The sequence below is a fragment of the Sus scrofa genome, chromosome 5, assembly GCF_000003025.6.
Source record: "Sus scrofa isolate TJ Tabasco breed Duroc chromosome 5, Sscrofa11.1, whole genome shotgun sequence".
Taxonomy (NCBI): Eukaryota; Metazoa; Chordata; class Mammalia; order Artiodactyla; family Suidae; genus Sus; species Sus scrofa.
The window spans coordinates 44,185,367-44,198,887 of record NC_010447.5 but is presented as its reverse complement, the minus strand read 5'-3'; the positions used below and the strand labels follow the sequence as shown (position 1 = coordinate 44,198,887).

The window sequence follows — 13,521 nt, the reverse complement described above, 5'->3', positions numbered from 1 at the left end:
CTGCCCAGTCAAGTTTTACATTGAATAAGATGAAGTAAGTGTATTTTGTACAGCATCTGTCCTATGCGAGTACTCTATCAATTATAATAGTACAGCTTCTGTAGTATGGATCATATAAGGAACAAGGAAACAGTTCTGGAGACTTTTTAATCAGTTATAGAAAAGAATTTACCATCTGTTGGTAAATAGACTCAGGGGCAGGTTCTGCCTCGTTACAGCGAATGGTTGATCATCCTAGATTTATAAACTTGTTATTCAAAGAAGACTGCTACTTATTAAATTATCAAGGCCACTTCCTGCCACCTGGGGAGTTTTCCTTAGAGAGGTGATTAGAAGGATGGGGTAGATTTTACTGAACTGAGCTTGAAGATTTAGAGAAATGACAGCCCCAAGGTACAAGGTAACTGTTAATGGTGTGGGCTTCCAGCCAAGCTCAGTGAGTTCTACTTTTGAGGCATGATTTGGGTGCTTGCCATGTAGCTTGATAGTATTATCTCATCTCAGCAGAGCAGATTCTCTTTCATCTCACTTACCCGTGTCAACTAAGAAAACTCCATAGTTGTTGTGTAAGTCTGAGCTGTCTGGGCAGTTCTTTATTCCAGCCTGGTATATTTCCTCAGCTTCCTTAAATCTCTCCTTTAAAAAAGAACAAAGAAAAATACATGAGAACTTTTTTTCCTTTAAAATCAACAATGAAGTGAATACTAGAAGTGGAAAAAGCAGAAAGTAATTTACTGAGCATCTGCTTTGCTATAGGCACCAAGATTAGATACTATGTGCTTTGACTCAAAGTCAAGGCCAACTGCACACACAGCTGAGTCATACCTGTGCTTAGTTCCTTTAGCACAACTCAGCTATGTTTACCAACAAGGGACTCTGGAATGACTTGCGCTACAGTTGGTAAAGTCTCAAAGCAGTTGTTTGGCTAGGGTACCTTCCACCCCAGTAACTCTCTGGATGAAAGTGGAGATCCATTTATATAGGACCTTCTTCCAAGGTGTCAGTCTTAATGGGAGCCAGGAGGCCTGGGCTATTTGCCTAATAGCTGCATTTGCATAGTTAGCACTCTTACCTACACTGAAGAGTTTATTTGGGGAGGTGTTTTCAAGGCAGTGGGAGGGGGAAGCTGATGCTGACTATGGGAGGGCTTTGCCTTATCCTTTCTTTTGGCTAAGTATGTTTATAGCCCACCAAACCATCCCACCAAACCATCTGTGGGAGCAGATGTTCAGGTATCAGCCTGAACTTTCCATCTCTGAGCTGATCCCTCCAAGAGATGTCCCCTGAGAAATACACCTCTAACTCCTACCTTTGTGTCAAGGCCCAGATCAACTGCCACAGCTTCGGTGAATCGTTTTCTAACTGTTTTGTTCTTCTACTCTAAAGACCTGCTTGAACACACCTCACTGATTTTAGGCACATTTTGCACAACCATTTGAGAAGGATCACATCACACTTTCTTTTACAGTACAGAAGGTAATGCCTAATTCATGAATCAAAGCTACCCAGGTTCTAACAGTTACAAGTGAACTATTTCCTCATTTCCTAGCGATGCTATGAAGGTCAGGTTTGGCATAAAGCACACAGCAACTTTTTCTTTCATGTGCTCTGATCATGGACATCGCCCATAATTTTAGCAGAAGTTACCACTATGCAGCATTCAACCAGACACATGAAAAGGGAATGTATGGTTTCATTTTCCTCAGATGTGACACCTTAAGCTTGTGAATAAAGATGCACTGAGGGCTGAGCCAAAAGCTGATAAGTCAAAATCTGATTTGACACTGAAAGATGAAGACCCTTGACTCTCTGCGAATTACCAACGCCATCTCTTTGAATCCACACATTCAAGTACCATTTGGGGAAATATGGTTTGAATTTGGCAAATTTCTTACAAAGCCACAGCCCAGCAAAAATGGATTTTCATGTTTCTAAAAATGTTTTCTAACTTCCCAACCTCAATAAATTGTCAACTCAAAAAAAAAAAAAACTCTTAAAGATGAATGAAAAATCTCAAAATATGTTCTTTCAATCCAATAAAGAGAAGAAAAACTTTATGAAGATATTGCCCACTGAAGGTCTAGCAAATTGGTGAGCATGTATATGCATGTGTTAAATGCAGACAGGCAAGACACAACTTACTTAAGATTCCAATAAAATCAATAGCTAGAGAGTACTATTGGATACATATATATATGTGTATATATGTATATACACACACACATATTTTTTTTGTCTTTTTGCCTTTTCTTTTTATTTATTTATTTATTCTTGTTTTATTATTTTAATTTTTTTCCGCTGTACAGCATGGGGACCAAATTACTCTTACATGTATACATTTTTCCCCCCACCCTTTGTTCTGTTGCAATATAGGTATCTAGATATAGTTCTCGATGCTACTCAGCAGGATCTCCTTGTAAATCCATTCCAAGTTGTATCCAATAACCCCAAGCTCCCGATCCCTGCCACTTCTTCCCTCTCGCCCAGCTTTTTGCCATTTCTTGGGCTGCTCCTGCGGCATGTGGAGGTTCCCAGGCTAGGGGTCCAATCAGAGCTGTAGCCGCCAGCCTACGCCAGAGCCACAGCAATGCCAGATCCGAGCCGCATCTGCAACCTACACCACAGCTCGTGGCAACGTCGGATCCTTAACCCACTGAGCAAGGCCAGGGACTGAACCCGCAACCTCATGGTTCCTAGTCGGATTCGTTAACCACTGAGCCACGACGGGAACTCCACTATTGGATATTTAGTCATTTACCCACTCATTCAGCACATGTTTTCTGCAATGGCTTTGGAAAGCATGGCATAGTGATTAAGAATGGGGCTGCCCATGCTTGACTGCATGGATTGGAAACCCAACCCCACTATTTGCTGTCCCTGTGACCTTACTTCCCCTCTACGAACTCGAGCATAAAATAGGGATAACAATAGTACCTGTTTCAGAGGGTGCTTGTGAGGGTTAAATGGATTAAAACATGTGGAGCACTTAGACCAATGCTTACCAAATTGTCAGCAGGTCGTCACATTACCCTCTATCCTTATCACTACTACTAGGAGTAGTATTTCCTGAGTACATTTAAAAACAAAGATGGGCGAGTTCCCTGGGAGTTCCTGTTGTGGCTCAGTGGAAACAAATCTGACTCGTATCCATGAGGACTTGTGTTTAATCCCTGGCCACGTTCAGTAGGTTAAGGATCAGGCATTGCCTTGAGCTGCGGTGTAGGTTGCAGACGTAGCTCAGATCCTGTGCTCCTGTGACCGTGGTGTAGGCTGGCAGCTGTAGCTCTAATTCGACCCCTAGCCTGGGAACTTCCATATGCTGTGAGTGCGGCCCTAAAAACAAAGCAAAAAAAAAAAAAAAAGGTGGGGGAGTTCCCTAGTTGTCTAGTAGTTAGCAGCTTTCACTGCTGCGGCCTAGGTTCAATCCCTGGTCTGAGAACTGAGATCTGACACCAAAATACTGCAGGCCACACCCAAAAAAACCCAAAAAACAAAATAAAACAAAAATCCCAATAAACAAAAAAATCAAAAGAACAAAAATGGCACTAGTGTCAGATGCTAACCCTGGTCAAAAGGTAAGACAAGAAACTCAAGATTTTCAAGAACTGATTACTCAGTTTGGGATTAGCCAGTTTGGGTTATTATTTTTTTTCCTCTGGTGGTCTCTAAGATATTAAACAATTTATTGGCCTATGTCTCAGAAGATAATCAAGAAAAATTAAAAGGAAGAACACCCAAGTTAGTTATTTTTTTTCTCATCAACAGTTAAAGAGGGAGTTCCTGTCATGGCTCAGTGGAAATGAGTCCAACTAGGAACCTGAGGTTGCAGGTTCGATTCCTGGCCTCGATCAGTGGGTTAAGGATCCGGTGTTGCTGTGAGCTGTGGTATAGGTTGCAGACATGGCTCAGATCTGGCGTTTCTGTGGCTGTGGTGTAGGATGGCAACAGTAGCTCTGATTCGACTCCTAGCCTGGGAACCTCCATATGCCATGAGTGTGGCCCTAAAAAAAAAGAGTTAAAGAGATTTGATGAGAAAGACATTTGAAACTGTAGTCTAAATGCCACCATGAGCATGACTCCTGATGTGGCCAAAGTAACAACGCCAAGGCACCTGAGTTCAAGAGCATTGGTACTTAGCTCTTTAGTACACTGCTCACATCGAGGTGTATTCGTTAGTTCATTTGTCTTTGAGCCCCTTAAATAAACATATTTTGTTTTACTCATTCCACATCTTTGGCATCTACCTCCCAGTGATATAAGTAGTAGTACCACCCACATGCTAAGTACATGGTGGAGACAGAAGAGTGGGTGATACAGACAATCTGACCCAAACACACAACTGAATGGGATTCAGACAAGAAAGAAACTGTGACGTAGGGTGACAGTGTCATGATAGGAGAAGCACAGGGTGTCAGGGAGGCAACCAGGAGTGACACCTAGACTTGTGTCAAGATAGATTCTCTACATTGTCATCATCCAAATGCCTGGAAACGCTGGTTACCATTAACTCCAGCACCTGTGTAACAGAAGCTGAAAAAAATCTACAGCTATTTGAGATCTTAAAAACATTCATGGAGTTCCTGTTGTGGCTCAATGGGTTAAGCACCCGACATAGTGTCCATAAGGATGTGAGTTCGATTCTTGGCCCTGCTCGGTGGATTAAGGAATCAGAGTTGCCATGAGCCATGGTGTAGGTCGCAGATGTAGCTCAGATCCTGTGGTGCTCTGGCTGTGGTGTAGGCCGGCAGCTGTAGCTCCGATTCGACCCCTAGTCCGGGAAACTCCATATGCCATCAGTGCACCATAAAGAAAAAAAAATCCTTATAACTAAATTGTGGGAGAGTCGAAAGGTGTTTTTCCTGAAAGATGTAAATGATATCGTCACATTCTAACTTGCTGAAGTCAAAGACAACAGTTTTCAAGTGCAATTACTGTTGTGCCTGATTTAATTTTACCTTTTTCCCACATTCTTGCTGCTCCAAAATAGGCAAAGAGATCAACTTTTTCATCTAAAACTGCTCTTATTTTTTGGATTTATGAGCTAGGTCTCCCCTAGAAATGCAGTTTTCAAAGTTCAAGGAAGTAATGGGATTTAAAAGACTATCTATGTCAAGAGCAAGTAATCACATCCCTGTGTCCCAGGTTCCCCCTCTACCCCCACCCCAACGCAGTCTCAAGATTCTGTTTTCAAAGGGTGTCCTTTTTCTCCTTTCACTTGATTTTAAATCTCAAAGAATGATTAACTCTACTTATTAAAACAAAAAACCCCAAAAAACCCACAAAACGGGAAGGGAACCGCTACTACAGAAGAAAACTACCTTCTAGTTGTTTATAGAAGATAAATTCCACCTTCTCAGGAAAGGCCATCCATTTATCTTAAAAAGGAGTATTTTTTTTTTTTTTTTGGTCTTTTCATCTTTTTAGGGCTGCACCAGCGGCATATGGAGGTTCCCAGGCTAGGTGTCTAATTGGAGCTATAGCCGCTGGCCTTCACCACAGCCACAGCAACCCCAGATCCGAGCCTCATCTGTGACCTACACCACAGCTCACAGCAACGCTGGATCCTTAACCCACTGAGCAAGGCCAGGGATCGAACCCGAAACCACATGGTTCCTAGTCGGATTCATTTCCACTGTGTCATGGTGAGAACTCCAGAAAAAGGAGTAGTCTTAATCCCTCAAGTTCAATTTCATTGATCTCATCTGGCTAGATGTCCTGTCCTAAGTGGATCATTCCCAGTCTCTACTGACTGGTGAGATTCAGAAGAAATGAATATAAGCTATTAACAGGACAACTTTAATTAGGAATGCTTGTGACCCAGAGAAAGGTTCCGACGAAGAATACTGTCACTAGAGTCCCCAACCAGACGCTGCCTCAGCATGGAATTGGCTTTCGGGGCAATAGTTAAAAATCAGCAGCATGGCAGTCATGGGCCCTCTAAGGCTCAAAAGCATTTTCAGTGGGGTGGTAATAAAATGTGCCTTGTGGGAGAAAGAAAACAACTGTCAACATCTCCACGTTTTACATGCTGTGATTACAACACGGCATGCTTTTTACCTCAGGGAAGGAAAAGTGAGAGGCAGATCTTTTGAAAAAGGACCTTTGACTGTAGTTTATTTTCTTGGGCCAACTGACACTTTTGGAAAAGGTTTTTCTTTTTCTTTCTTTCTTTCTTTCTTTCTTTCTTTCTTTCTTTCTTTCTTTCTTTCTTTCTTTCTTTCTTTCTTTCTTTCTCTTTCTTCCTTCCTTCCTTCCTTCCTTCCTTCCTTCCTTCCTTCCTTCCTTCCTTCTTTCTTTCTTTCTTTCTTTCTTTCTTTCTTTCTTTCATGGCCACACTCGTGGCATATGGAAGTTCCCAGGCTAGGGATGGAATTAGAGCTTCAGCTGCCCACCTACGCCACAGAAATAGCAACACCAGATCTGAGCTGTATCTGTGACCCATGCCTCAGCTTGTAGTAACATTGTATCCTTAATCCCCTGAGCAAGCCCAGGGATTTAACCCATATCCTCATGGATACTATGTTCCCACTGAGCCACAACAGGAACTCTGAAAAATATTCCTTATATTTCAAGATGCAGCAACCAGGAGGACACATGGACTTGGGCTTATGTGATGCAGCCATCCTCAAACTTCTTGGTTTTAAGACTCTCTTGCACTTTAGAATTACTTAAGAACCCTGAGTTCCTGTCGTGGCGCAGTGGTTAACGAATCCGACTAGGAACCATGAGGTTGCGGGTTCGGTCCCTGCCCTTGCTCAGTGGGTTAAGGATCTGGCGTTGCCATGAGCTGTGGTGTAGGTTGCAGATGCAGCTCGGATCCTGCGTTGCTGTGGCTATGGTGTAGGCTAGCGACTACAGCTCCGATTAGACCCCTAGCCTGGGAACCTCCATATGCCACGGGAGCAGCCCTATAAAAGACAAAATAATAATAATAAAATAAAATAAAATAAAATTACTTAAGAACCCAAAGAGCTTTGTTTATGTGGGCTACATCTATCATGGTTACCACAACAGAAATGAAGCTGAGAAACTTTTACTTAATAAACTAATATAAACTAATATTTATTTAGATATTAAATATTTTAAATAATAAACAAGTGAAACGCAACACATTTATAGGAAAAATATATTTTCCAAAGCCAAAAAAAAAAAAAGAATAGTGGTAATTTTTCCAAGTCTTTTCAATGTCTGGCGTGATAGAAGACAGCTTGTTCTAAATCTCCTTTTGTACTAATCTATTTCTATGTCTTTTAGTTGAAGTGTATAAATGAACCTGATCTCATGAAGATGTTTAGTTGGAAAGGGGAGAATATTTTCACACTTTTTCCATGATTGTGAATACATCATGTAGCCTCTAAAGAACTACGGTAGATTCAGGAGAGAATGAGAGTAAAAAAAGGCAAATTACTTGTTAATATTAATTAAAACCTAATTATCCATCGACAGAGGAATGGATAAAGAAAATGTGGGATACACACACACACACACACACACACACACACACACACACACACTAGAATACTACTCAGTCATAAAAAGGAACAAAATAATGTCATTTGCACCACATGGTAGACCCAGAGAAGATCATAGTAAGTTAAGTTAGTCAGACAGTGAAAGACAAATATATGCTATCACTTATATGTAGAATCTAATAAAAATGACACAAAAGAGGGCGTTCCTACCGTGGCTCAGTGGAAACGAATCTGACTAGTATGTATCCCTGAGGTCGCAGGTTCGATCCCTGGCCTCGCTCAGTGGGTTAAGGATCTGGTATTGCCATGAACTGTGGTATAGGTTGAAGATGCAGCTTGGATCTGGCACTGCTGTGGCATAGGCCAGCAGCTATAGCTCCAGTTCGACCCCTAGCCTGGGAACATCCATATGCCATGGGGGTGGTCCTAAAAAAGACAAAAAAAAAAAAAAAAAAAAAAGATAAAAATAACTTATTTGCAAAACAGACTCACAGATTTCAAAGTCAAATTTCTGGTTACCAAAGAGGAAATGTAGGGGTGGGGTAGGGATAAATTAGGAATTAAGGATTAATTTATATACACTAGTATATATGAAATAGATACCTAACAAGAATCTACTGTATCACACAGAGAAATCTACTCAATATTCTGTAAGAACCTATATGGGAAAAGAATCTGAAAAAGAATGGATATACACATATTTATGACTGACTTACTTTGCTATACACCTGAAACTAACACAACATTGTAAGTCAACACCAATAAAATAAAAAACAAAAAACAAAAAACTGCACAGAACTTCTTGGACCTCAGGGATCTCTAGTCAAACCTTTGTGAATAGCTGTCTTAATGAATGGCCTGTAACAACATATCCTTACTGTACAACAGGTGTAGGGGGTGGAGTTCCAAAGTGGTGAAAGAGCTATAGAGACAGGGATAGAAGGTTGCGTGCTCTGCCATTATGGCTGTGCATCTGAGCTGCTTTCTGGAAGTACTTGGACTCTGGTCAATGATAAACACACACAGAGTCATAAGGTATCTTCCCATTAGCCAAATGACTTTGTTTACTATTACAAGCCTGGGGGGTAGAGGACCACGGGATGAGTTTAAAACTCATGTCAATGACTTCTCTGAGAAACTCTTTTAAGACATAGCAGCTCAAAACACCAAGCAGAGATACTTGCTTTCTCATCCTCTCCTTTGTTTTATTTTCTTTACTGAAGAGTCTTCTCCCATTAGTCACTGATATGGACATTTATGAGAAACGTGCTACCAGTAGCTGATGTCTCATTCAACTGAAATGAATCAATTCACTTGGCATCCTGCCTCACCAAGGACATGTTAGGTACTTCTAATCCTGAATTTTCTCATCATCCAGCAGCCTGTGATCAACATCACCCTGTGACAATTTAAGAAAGAATTACTTGAAAGAGGAAATGCCAAGAATCATAAAATAAAGGCTGGAGAGAAAGTATGACAAAGGTAGCGACCACAGGTGTGTAACAAAGTCAAGAGACCAGGGAAAGAGTTGGGGGGGGGATTACTTTGCATAGAACCGCAGCTTTCTCCATCTCCAAATGCTTTTCATGCCATTTTGCCTCCTTTTCTGCACTTCCAGGCGTATGACTCTGCTTCCGTAGTAAGAAGGGATCATGCTGTTGTCCACTCCACATGGTTTAATTCCTCTAACCAGAAAGCTTTTTGTAATAATTTCTATTTTGTTGCTATCTACATGTTCTTAAGGCATCAGATTAAATATCACTCTTTGGCCACTGCCTCCTGGTCCCCATGCCCCTTCTCACATTAGGTTAGGTACCTATAGCATCCTCACTGGTCTCTCTCTTTTCACATTTGTCACCATTGTGTTAACATGTTGGGGAGAGGGTGGTAATTCTTTGCTTAGGAGTATCTTTCCCTTCTAGAGTCTAAGCTCCATGAGTGAAGACCCATACCTTGCTACTTCAACAATTTTTTAAATGATTTTTTATTTTTTCCATTATATCTGGTTTACAGTGTTCTGTCAATTTCTAATACTTTAAGTGCTCAATAAATATGTGTTGATTAATTAAATTAATACATTATTAAGATAGGGTTCAGCTCAAGGTGACGTGACCACACATGCAATGGTATACATGGTAGAATCTACCCCAAAGCTCACACTTGTTAAAGGTAAGAAATTGACTCCAGACCACTCTTCCTCTTGATTGGAGATTCCAACTTATGTTTTATTGTTCCACTTTTCTTTTCATTCTTGTATCAGGTGAAGTCATACCCCAAAATACACAAAAAGTATTTTAGGTGTCATCAAATAAATTCAGTTTTTTGATAGGCTATAAACTGGGGGCTAGCACTAACTTAGAGTGGGTCAGAGTCATAACGTTAACTTTATTTCCTTTACTGCTTGTATCATGCAGGCTCTGTAATCTATGGCAAGAATAGGCTGGTTAAAAATGATGGTGTTTCTGTAAATATTTACAATCTGACCTGTGAAGCTGGAGTACAGCCAGTTCTGAATGCCAACGGAGAGCCAAAATACACTAGTTACCCAGAGACCACCCTGATGTCAAATCTAAGAGTTTATTTTGTTTTGTTTGCTTGAATCTCTGTGGCAGGAGACAGAGAACAGCCTTTTTCTGGATCCTTTCATGTATCTAACATCTATGACAACTCACCCTCTTGGGTTTCCTCTATCATTTTTCTTCCCCCCTCTCATCTGGACCCTTGTACACCCAACCCCAATGACCATGAGCCAAGACCACAGTCCAATCATGGGACCCCAGCATCATACAGTGAAAGAACAGCGGGGGAGGAGTCGAGTTACCGGGCTCTGGTCTTGGTCTTTACACTAGTTATCTGTAGGATAATAAGCAGCACTTAGTTCTGTGCACCTCCCATTTTTATCTACAAAATGAAAAGATTAAAAATTCTTTTAAGGTTTCCCCTCCTCTACTCTACTCTTTATTTTCCCTCAGAGAAATTACCTTTTCATAATATGGATTCATTTATTTCAAGTCCTAAATTGATCTTTCCAGCCTTGATCTCGCCCACTGTCATCTGTCCATATGCTATTTCCATTTAAGTGTTCCACGAATATTCAAGACTTAAAGGCTACACACTACTGATGGCAGAGCAGACTGGTTTCTTTTGAAAAGCAATTTAGTAATGCATCTCAAGAGTCATGAAATATGCAGATACTCTTTGACATGGGAATTCTACTTCTAGAAATCTATCATTGGAAAAATGATTCAAACTATTGTTTTTAAAAAAGCCATAAAGAAAAGTTCAGAGACAAGATGGCGGAAGAGTAGGGGGACACGCTCGCCCTCTCCCACAAACACAACAACAACAAAAAAACACATCTACAGGATAAATGACTCCCACAGAACAGCAACCAATCACTGGCAGAAGAACCTAAACTCCAATAATGGCAAGAAGTTCATGACATTACTAGGTAAAACAAGAGAAAAGAGGAGAGTGACAGAAGGTGAATCCGAGCAGGACGGGCGCTCCTGAAAGGGAACTGCGGAGGAGAAAGGGATCCTGCACCCTGGAAAGTCACCTACTGGGGGGAAAGATCAAACGAACCAGAGGAATCTCCAGATGCAGAGAAGAGTGTAGCAGTAAGTTGGAGTTCTGAAAAGTAGATCGAGAACTGAACGGACCGTCTAAACTATGGGCACAGTCACCAAAAATTGAGATGTCTGGGTCGGGGCTGGGCACCGAGACCTCGGCTCCAGAGGTTAGTCCTCAGGAAAGGGCTGGGGGGTGGGGTGGAGCAGAGACTGCTTGGGAGGTCTAGAAACTGGTCTGTCAAGTTTGACGGGGCAGAGACTGCCTGGGAGACTAGAAAGCAAAGCTGTCGCAGAGGAAGGGAGCAATACTCTAGGGGCGGGGGAGTGGAAAGCCACATCAGAGGGAACCTGGGAGAAGAGCCTGGTCTGCACCCGAGCTGGGGAGGGGAGGGAAGAAGGGGTGGGTCCCCATAGAATACTCCCCATGCCACAGCAAGCTTACCGGCCCGCTAGCTAGCAGAAAGCTGTGCTTCCCAGTGCATCCCCTCCCCCAACCCCCTACACCCCCTACGCACTCGCTGGACCTGGGGCTGCCTGCCATCCGGGAGGGTTGGCCTCAACAATTGCCTTAAGTCTACCACTGCAGGGGCTGTCCCTGCACAGGCCTGCTTGCCCTTTGGAGGGGCTACACCCCCGCAGAGCAGCACCAAACAGCAGCAGCCCCCGAGAAAAGGCCTGAAGCCCAGAAAAGCTAGATCAAGCCTAGCCAGGCCTTGAAAAGATCTGCCTAATTCTCAAACAGTCTTTCTGAGTCGGGCTGCCCTGGGGAGGAGCCTCTTGGGTTGGCAGTGGCCCAGCTAGCTTCCCAAGACCCCAGGGGGTGCCAAGCTCTCACGGATCAGCTGCATAGAACTGCCAGCTCCAGGCAGGACCCCCTGCAGCCCAGAAAAGCTACACAAGCCCGGCCGGGCCGTGAAAAGATCTGCCTAATTCTTGGACGGTCTTTCTGAGTCAGGATGCCCTGGGAAGGAGCCTCCTGGCTTCGAAGCTACCCAGATAACTGCTCCAGCCCTCAGGGGGTGCTGCACTCCCGAGGAACAGCTGCCCAACACCGCCAACCCCCTGCAAGAACCCCACAGCCTAAAAACACCAGAGCAAGCTCTGCCCGACCGAGTGAAATCTGCTACCATCGTAGTGTGGACCTCCCAGTCCTGTCTGCCCTCAGGAAGTCCTCCTTTGCTTCATAGAGACCCTGTTAGCCCCATCAACACTCCAGAAAAGCCACACTGCCTCAAAAAAGACTGACCAACAACGCCAGCCCTCAGGAAACATTCCAGGGCAGTGACAAAGCAAACGCTGCCTGGTCACAGAGAGTACAACTCCCTCAGGAAAAAGAAAACAACAAGCAAGATGAAGAAGCTGAGAAACCACACCCAGCCAAACCAATAGGAGAACTCACCCAAAACAGTCAACAATGAAACAGATCTCTGCAGTCAGACAGACCTGGAGTTCAAAAGAGAAATAGTGAAAATACTGAAGGAATTAAGAGAAGATATGAACAGTAATGCAGATACCCTCAGAAAGGAACTAGAACATATAAGGAGAAGCCAAGAAAAACTAGAACATTCATTTGCAGAGATATAAACTGAACTAGGGGCAGTAAAAACCAGAATGAATAATGCAGAAGAACGAATCAGTGATAAGGAAGATAGAATAATGGAAATCACCCAATCAGGTCAGCAGACAGAAAACCAAATCAAAGAACAGGAAGGCAATATAAGAGACCTATGGGATAATATAAAGCGGGCCAATCTACGCATAATAGGAATTCCAGAAGGAGTAGAAAAAGATAAGGGAATGGAAAATATATTTGAAGAAATTATCCCTGGAAACTTCCCAAATCTAAAGGATACTGGGTTCAAGACACAGGAAGCACAGAGAGCCCCAAACAAATTGAACCCAAATAGACCCACACCAAGACACATCATAATAAAAATGGCAAAAGTTAGTGATAAAGAGAGGATCCTAAAGGCAGCAAGAGAAAAGCAGAATGTTACCTACAAGGGAACCCCCATAAGGTTATCAGCTGATTTCTCTACAGAAACACTACAGGCCAGGAGGGAATGGCAAGAGATATTTAAAGTGCTCAAAGGAAAAAATATGCAACCTAGAATACTCTATCCAGCAAGAATATCACTTAAAATAGGAGGAGAAATAAAAATTTTTTCCAACAAACAAAAACGTAAAGAATACAGCAACACAAAACCCAGGCTAAAAGAAATACTGAAAGGGCTTCTCTAAACCAAAAAGAAAGGAAGGAAAGGGAAGAAAAAAGGAAAAAAAAAAAGAAGAGGAAGAACTAGGACTGCGGAAACCGCAATCAGAGAGCAGTCACTCAAATAAGCCAGCATACAGATTTAATCATGAACATGCTTCAAACAAAATAAAATTGAAAAGAAAAAAATAAAAAAGAGTCATCAAAACCATAAAATGTGGGCAAGGGATGTTAGGAAGTAAATAACCCTTTTTGTTTGTTT

The 13,521-nt window shown here is 42.3% G+C and overlaps 1 protein-coding gene across 3 annotated transcripts in view; it reads right to left on the bottom strand.

Moving 5' to 3' along the window:
- Positions 1 to 13,521, bottom strand: part of TMTC1 (transmembrane and tetratricopeptide repeat containing 1) — a 309,190-nt gene that overhangs the window by 24,012 nt on the left and 271,657 nt on the right. For all 3 annotated transcript variants that reach the window (XM_021092123.1, XM_021092125.1, XM_021092124.1), the window contains exon 14: positions 534 to 636. In XM_021092123.1, coding sequence (XP_020947782.1) covers positions 534 to 636 — 103 coding nt within the window. The remainder of the gene's footprint in view (positions 1 to 533; positions 637 to 13,521) is intronic.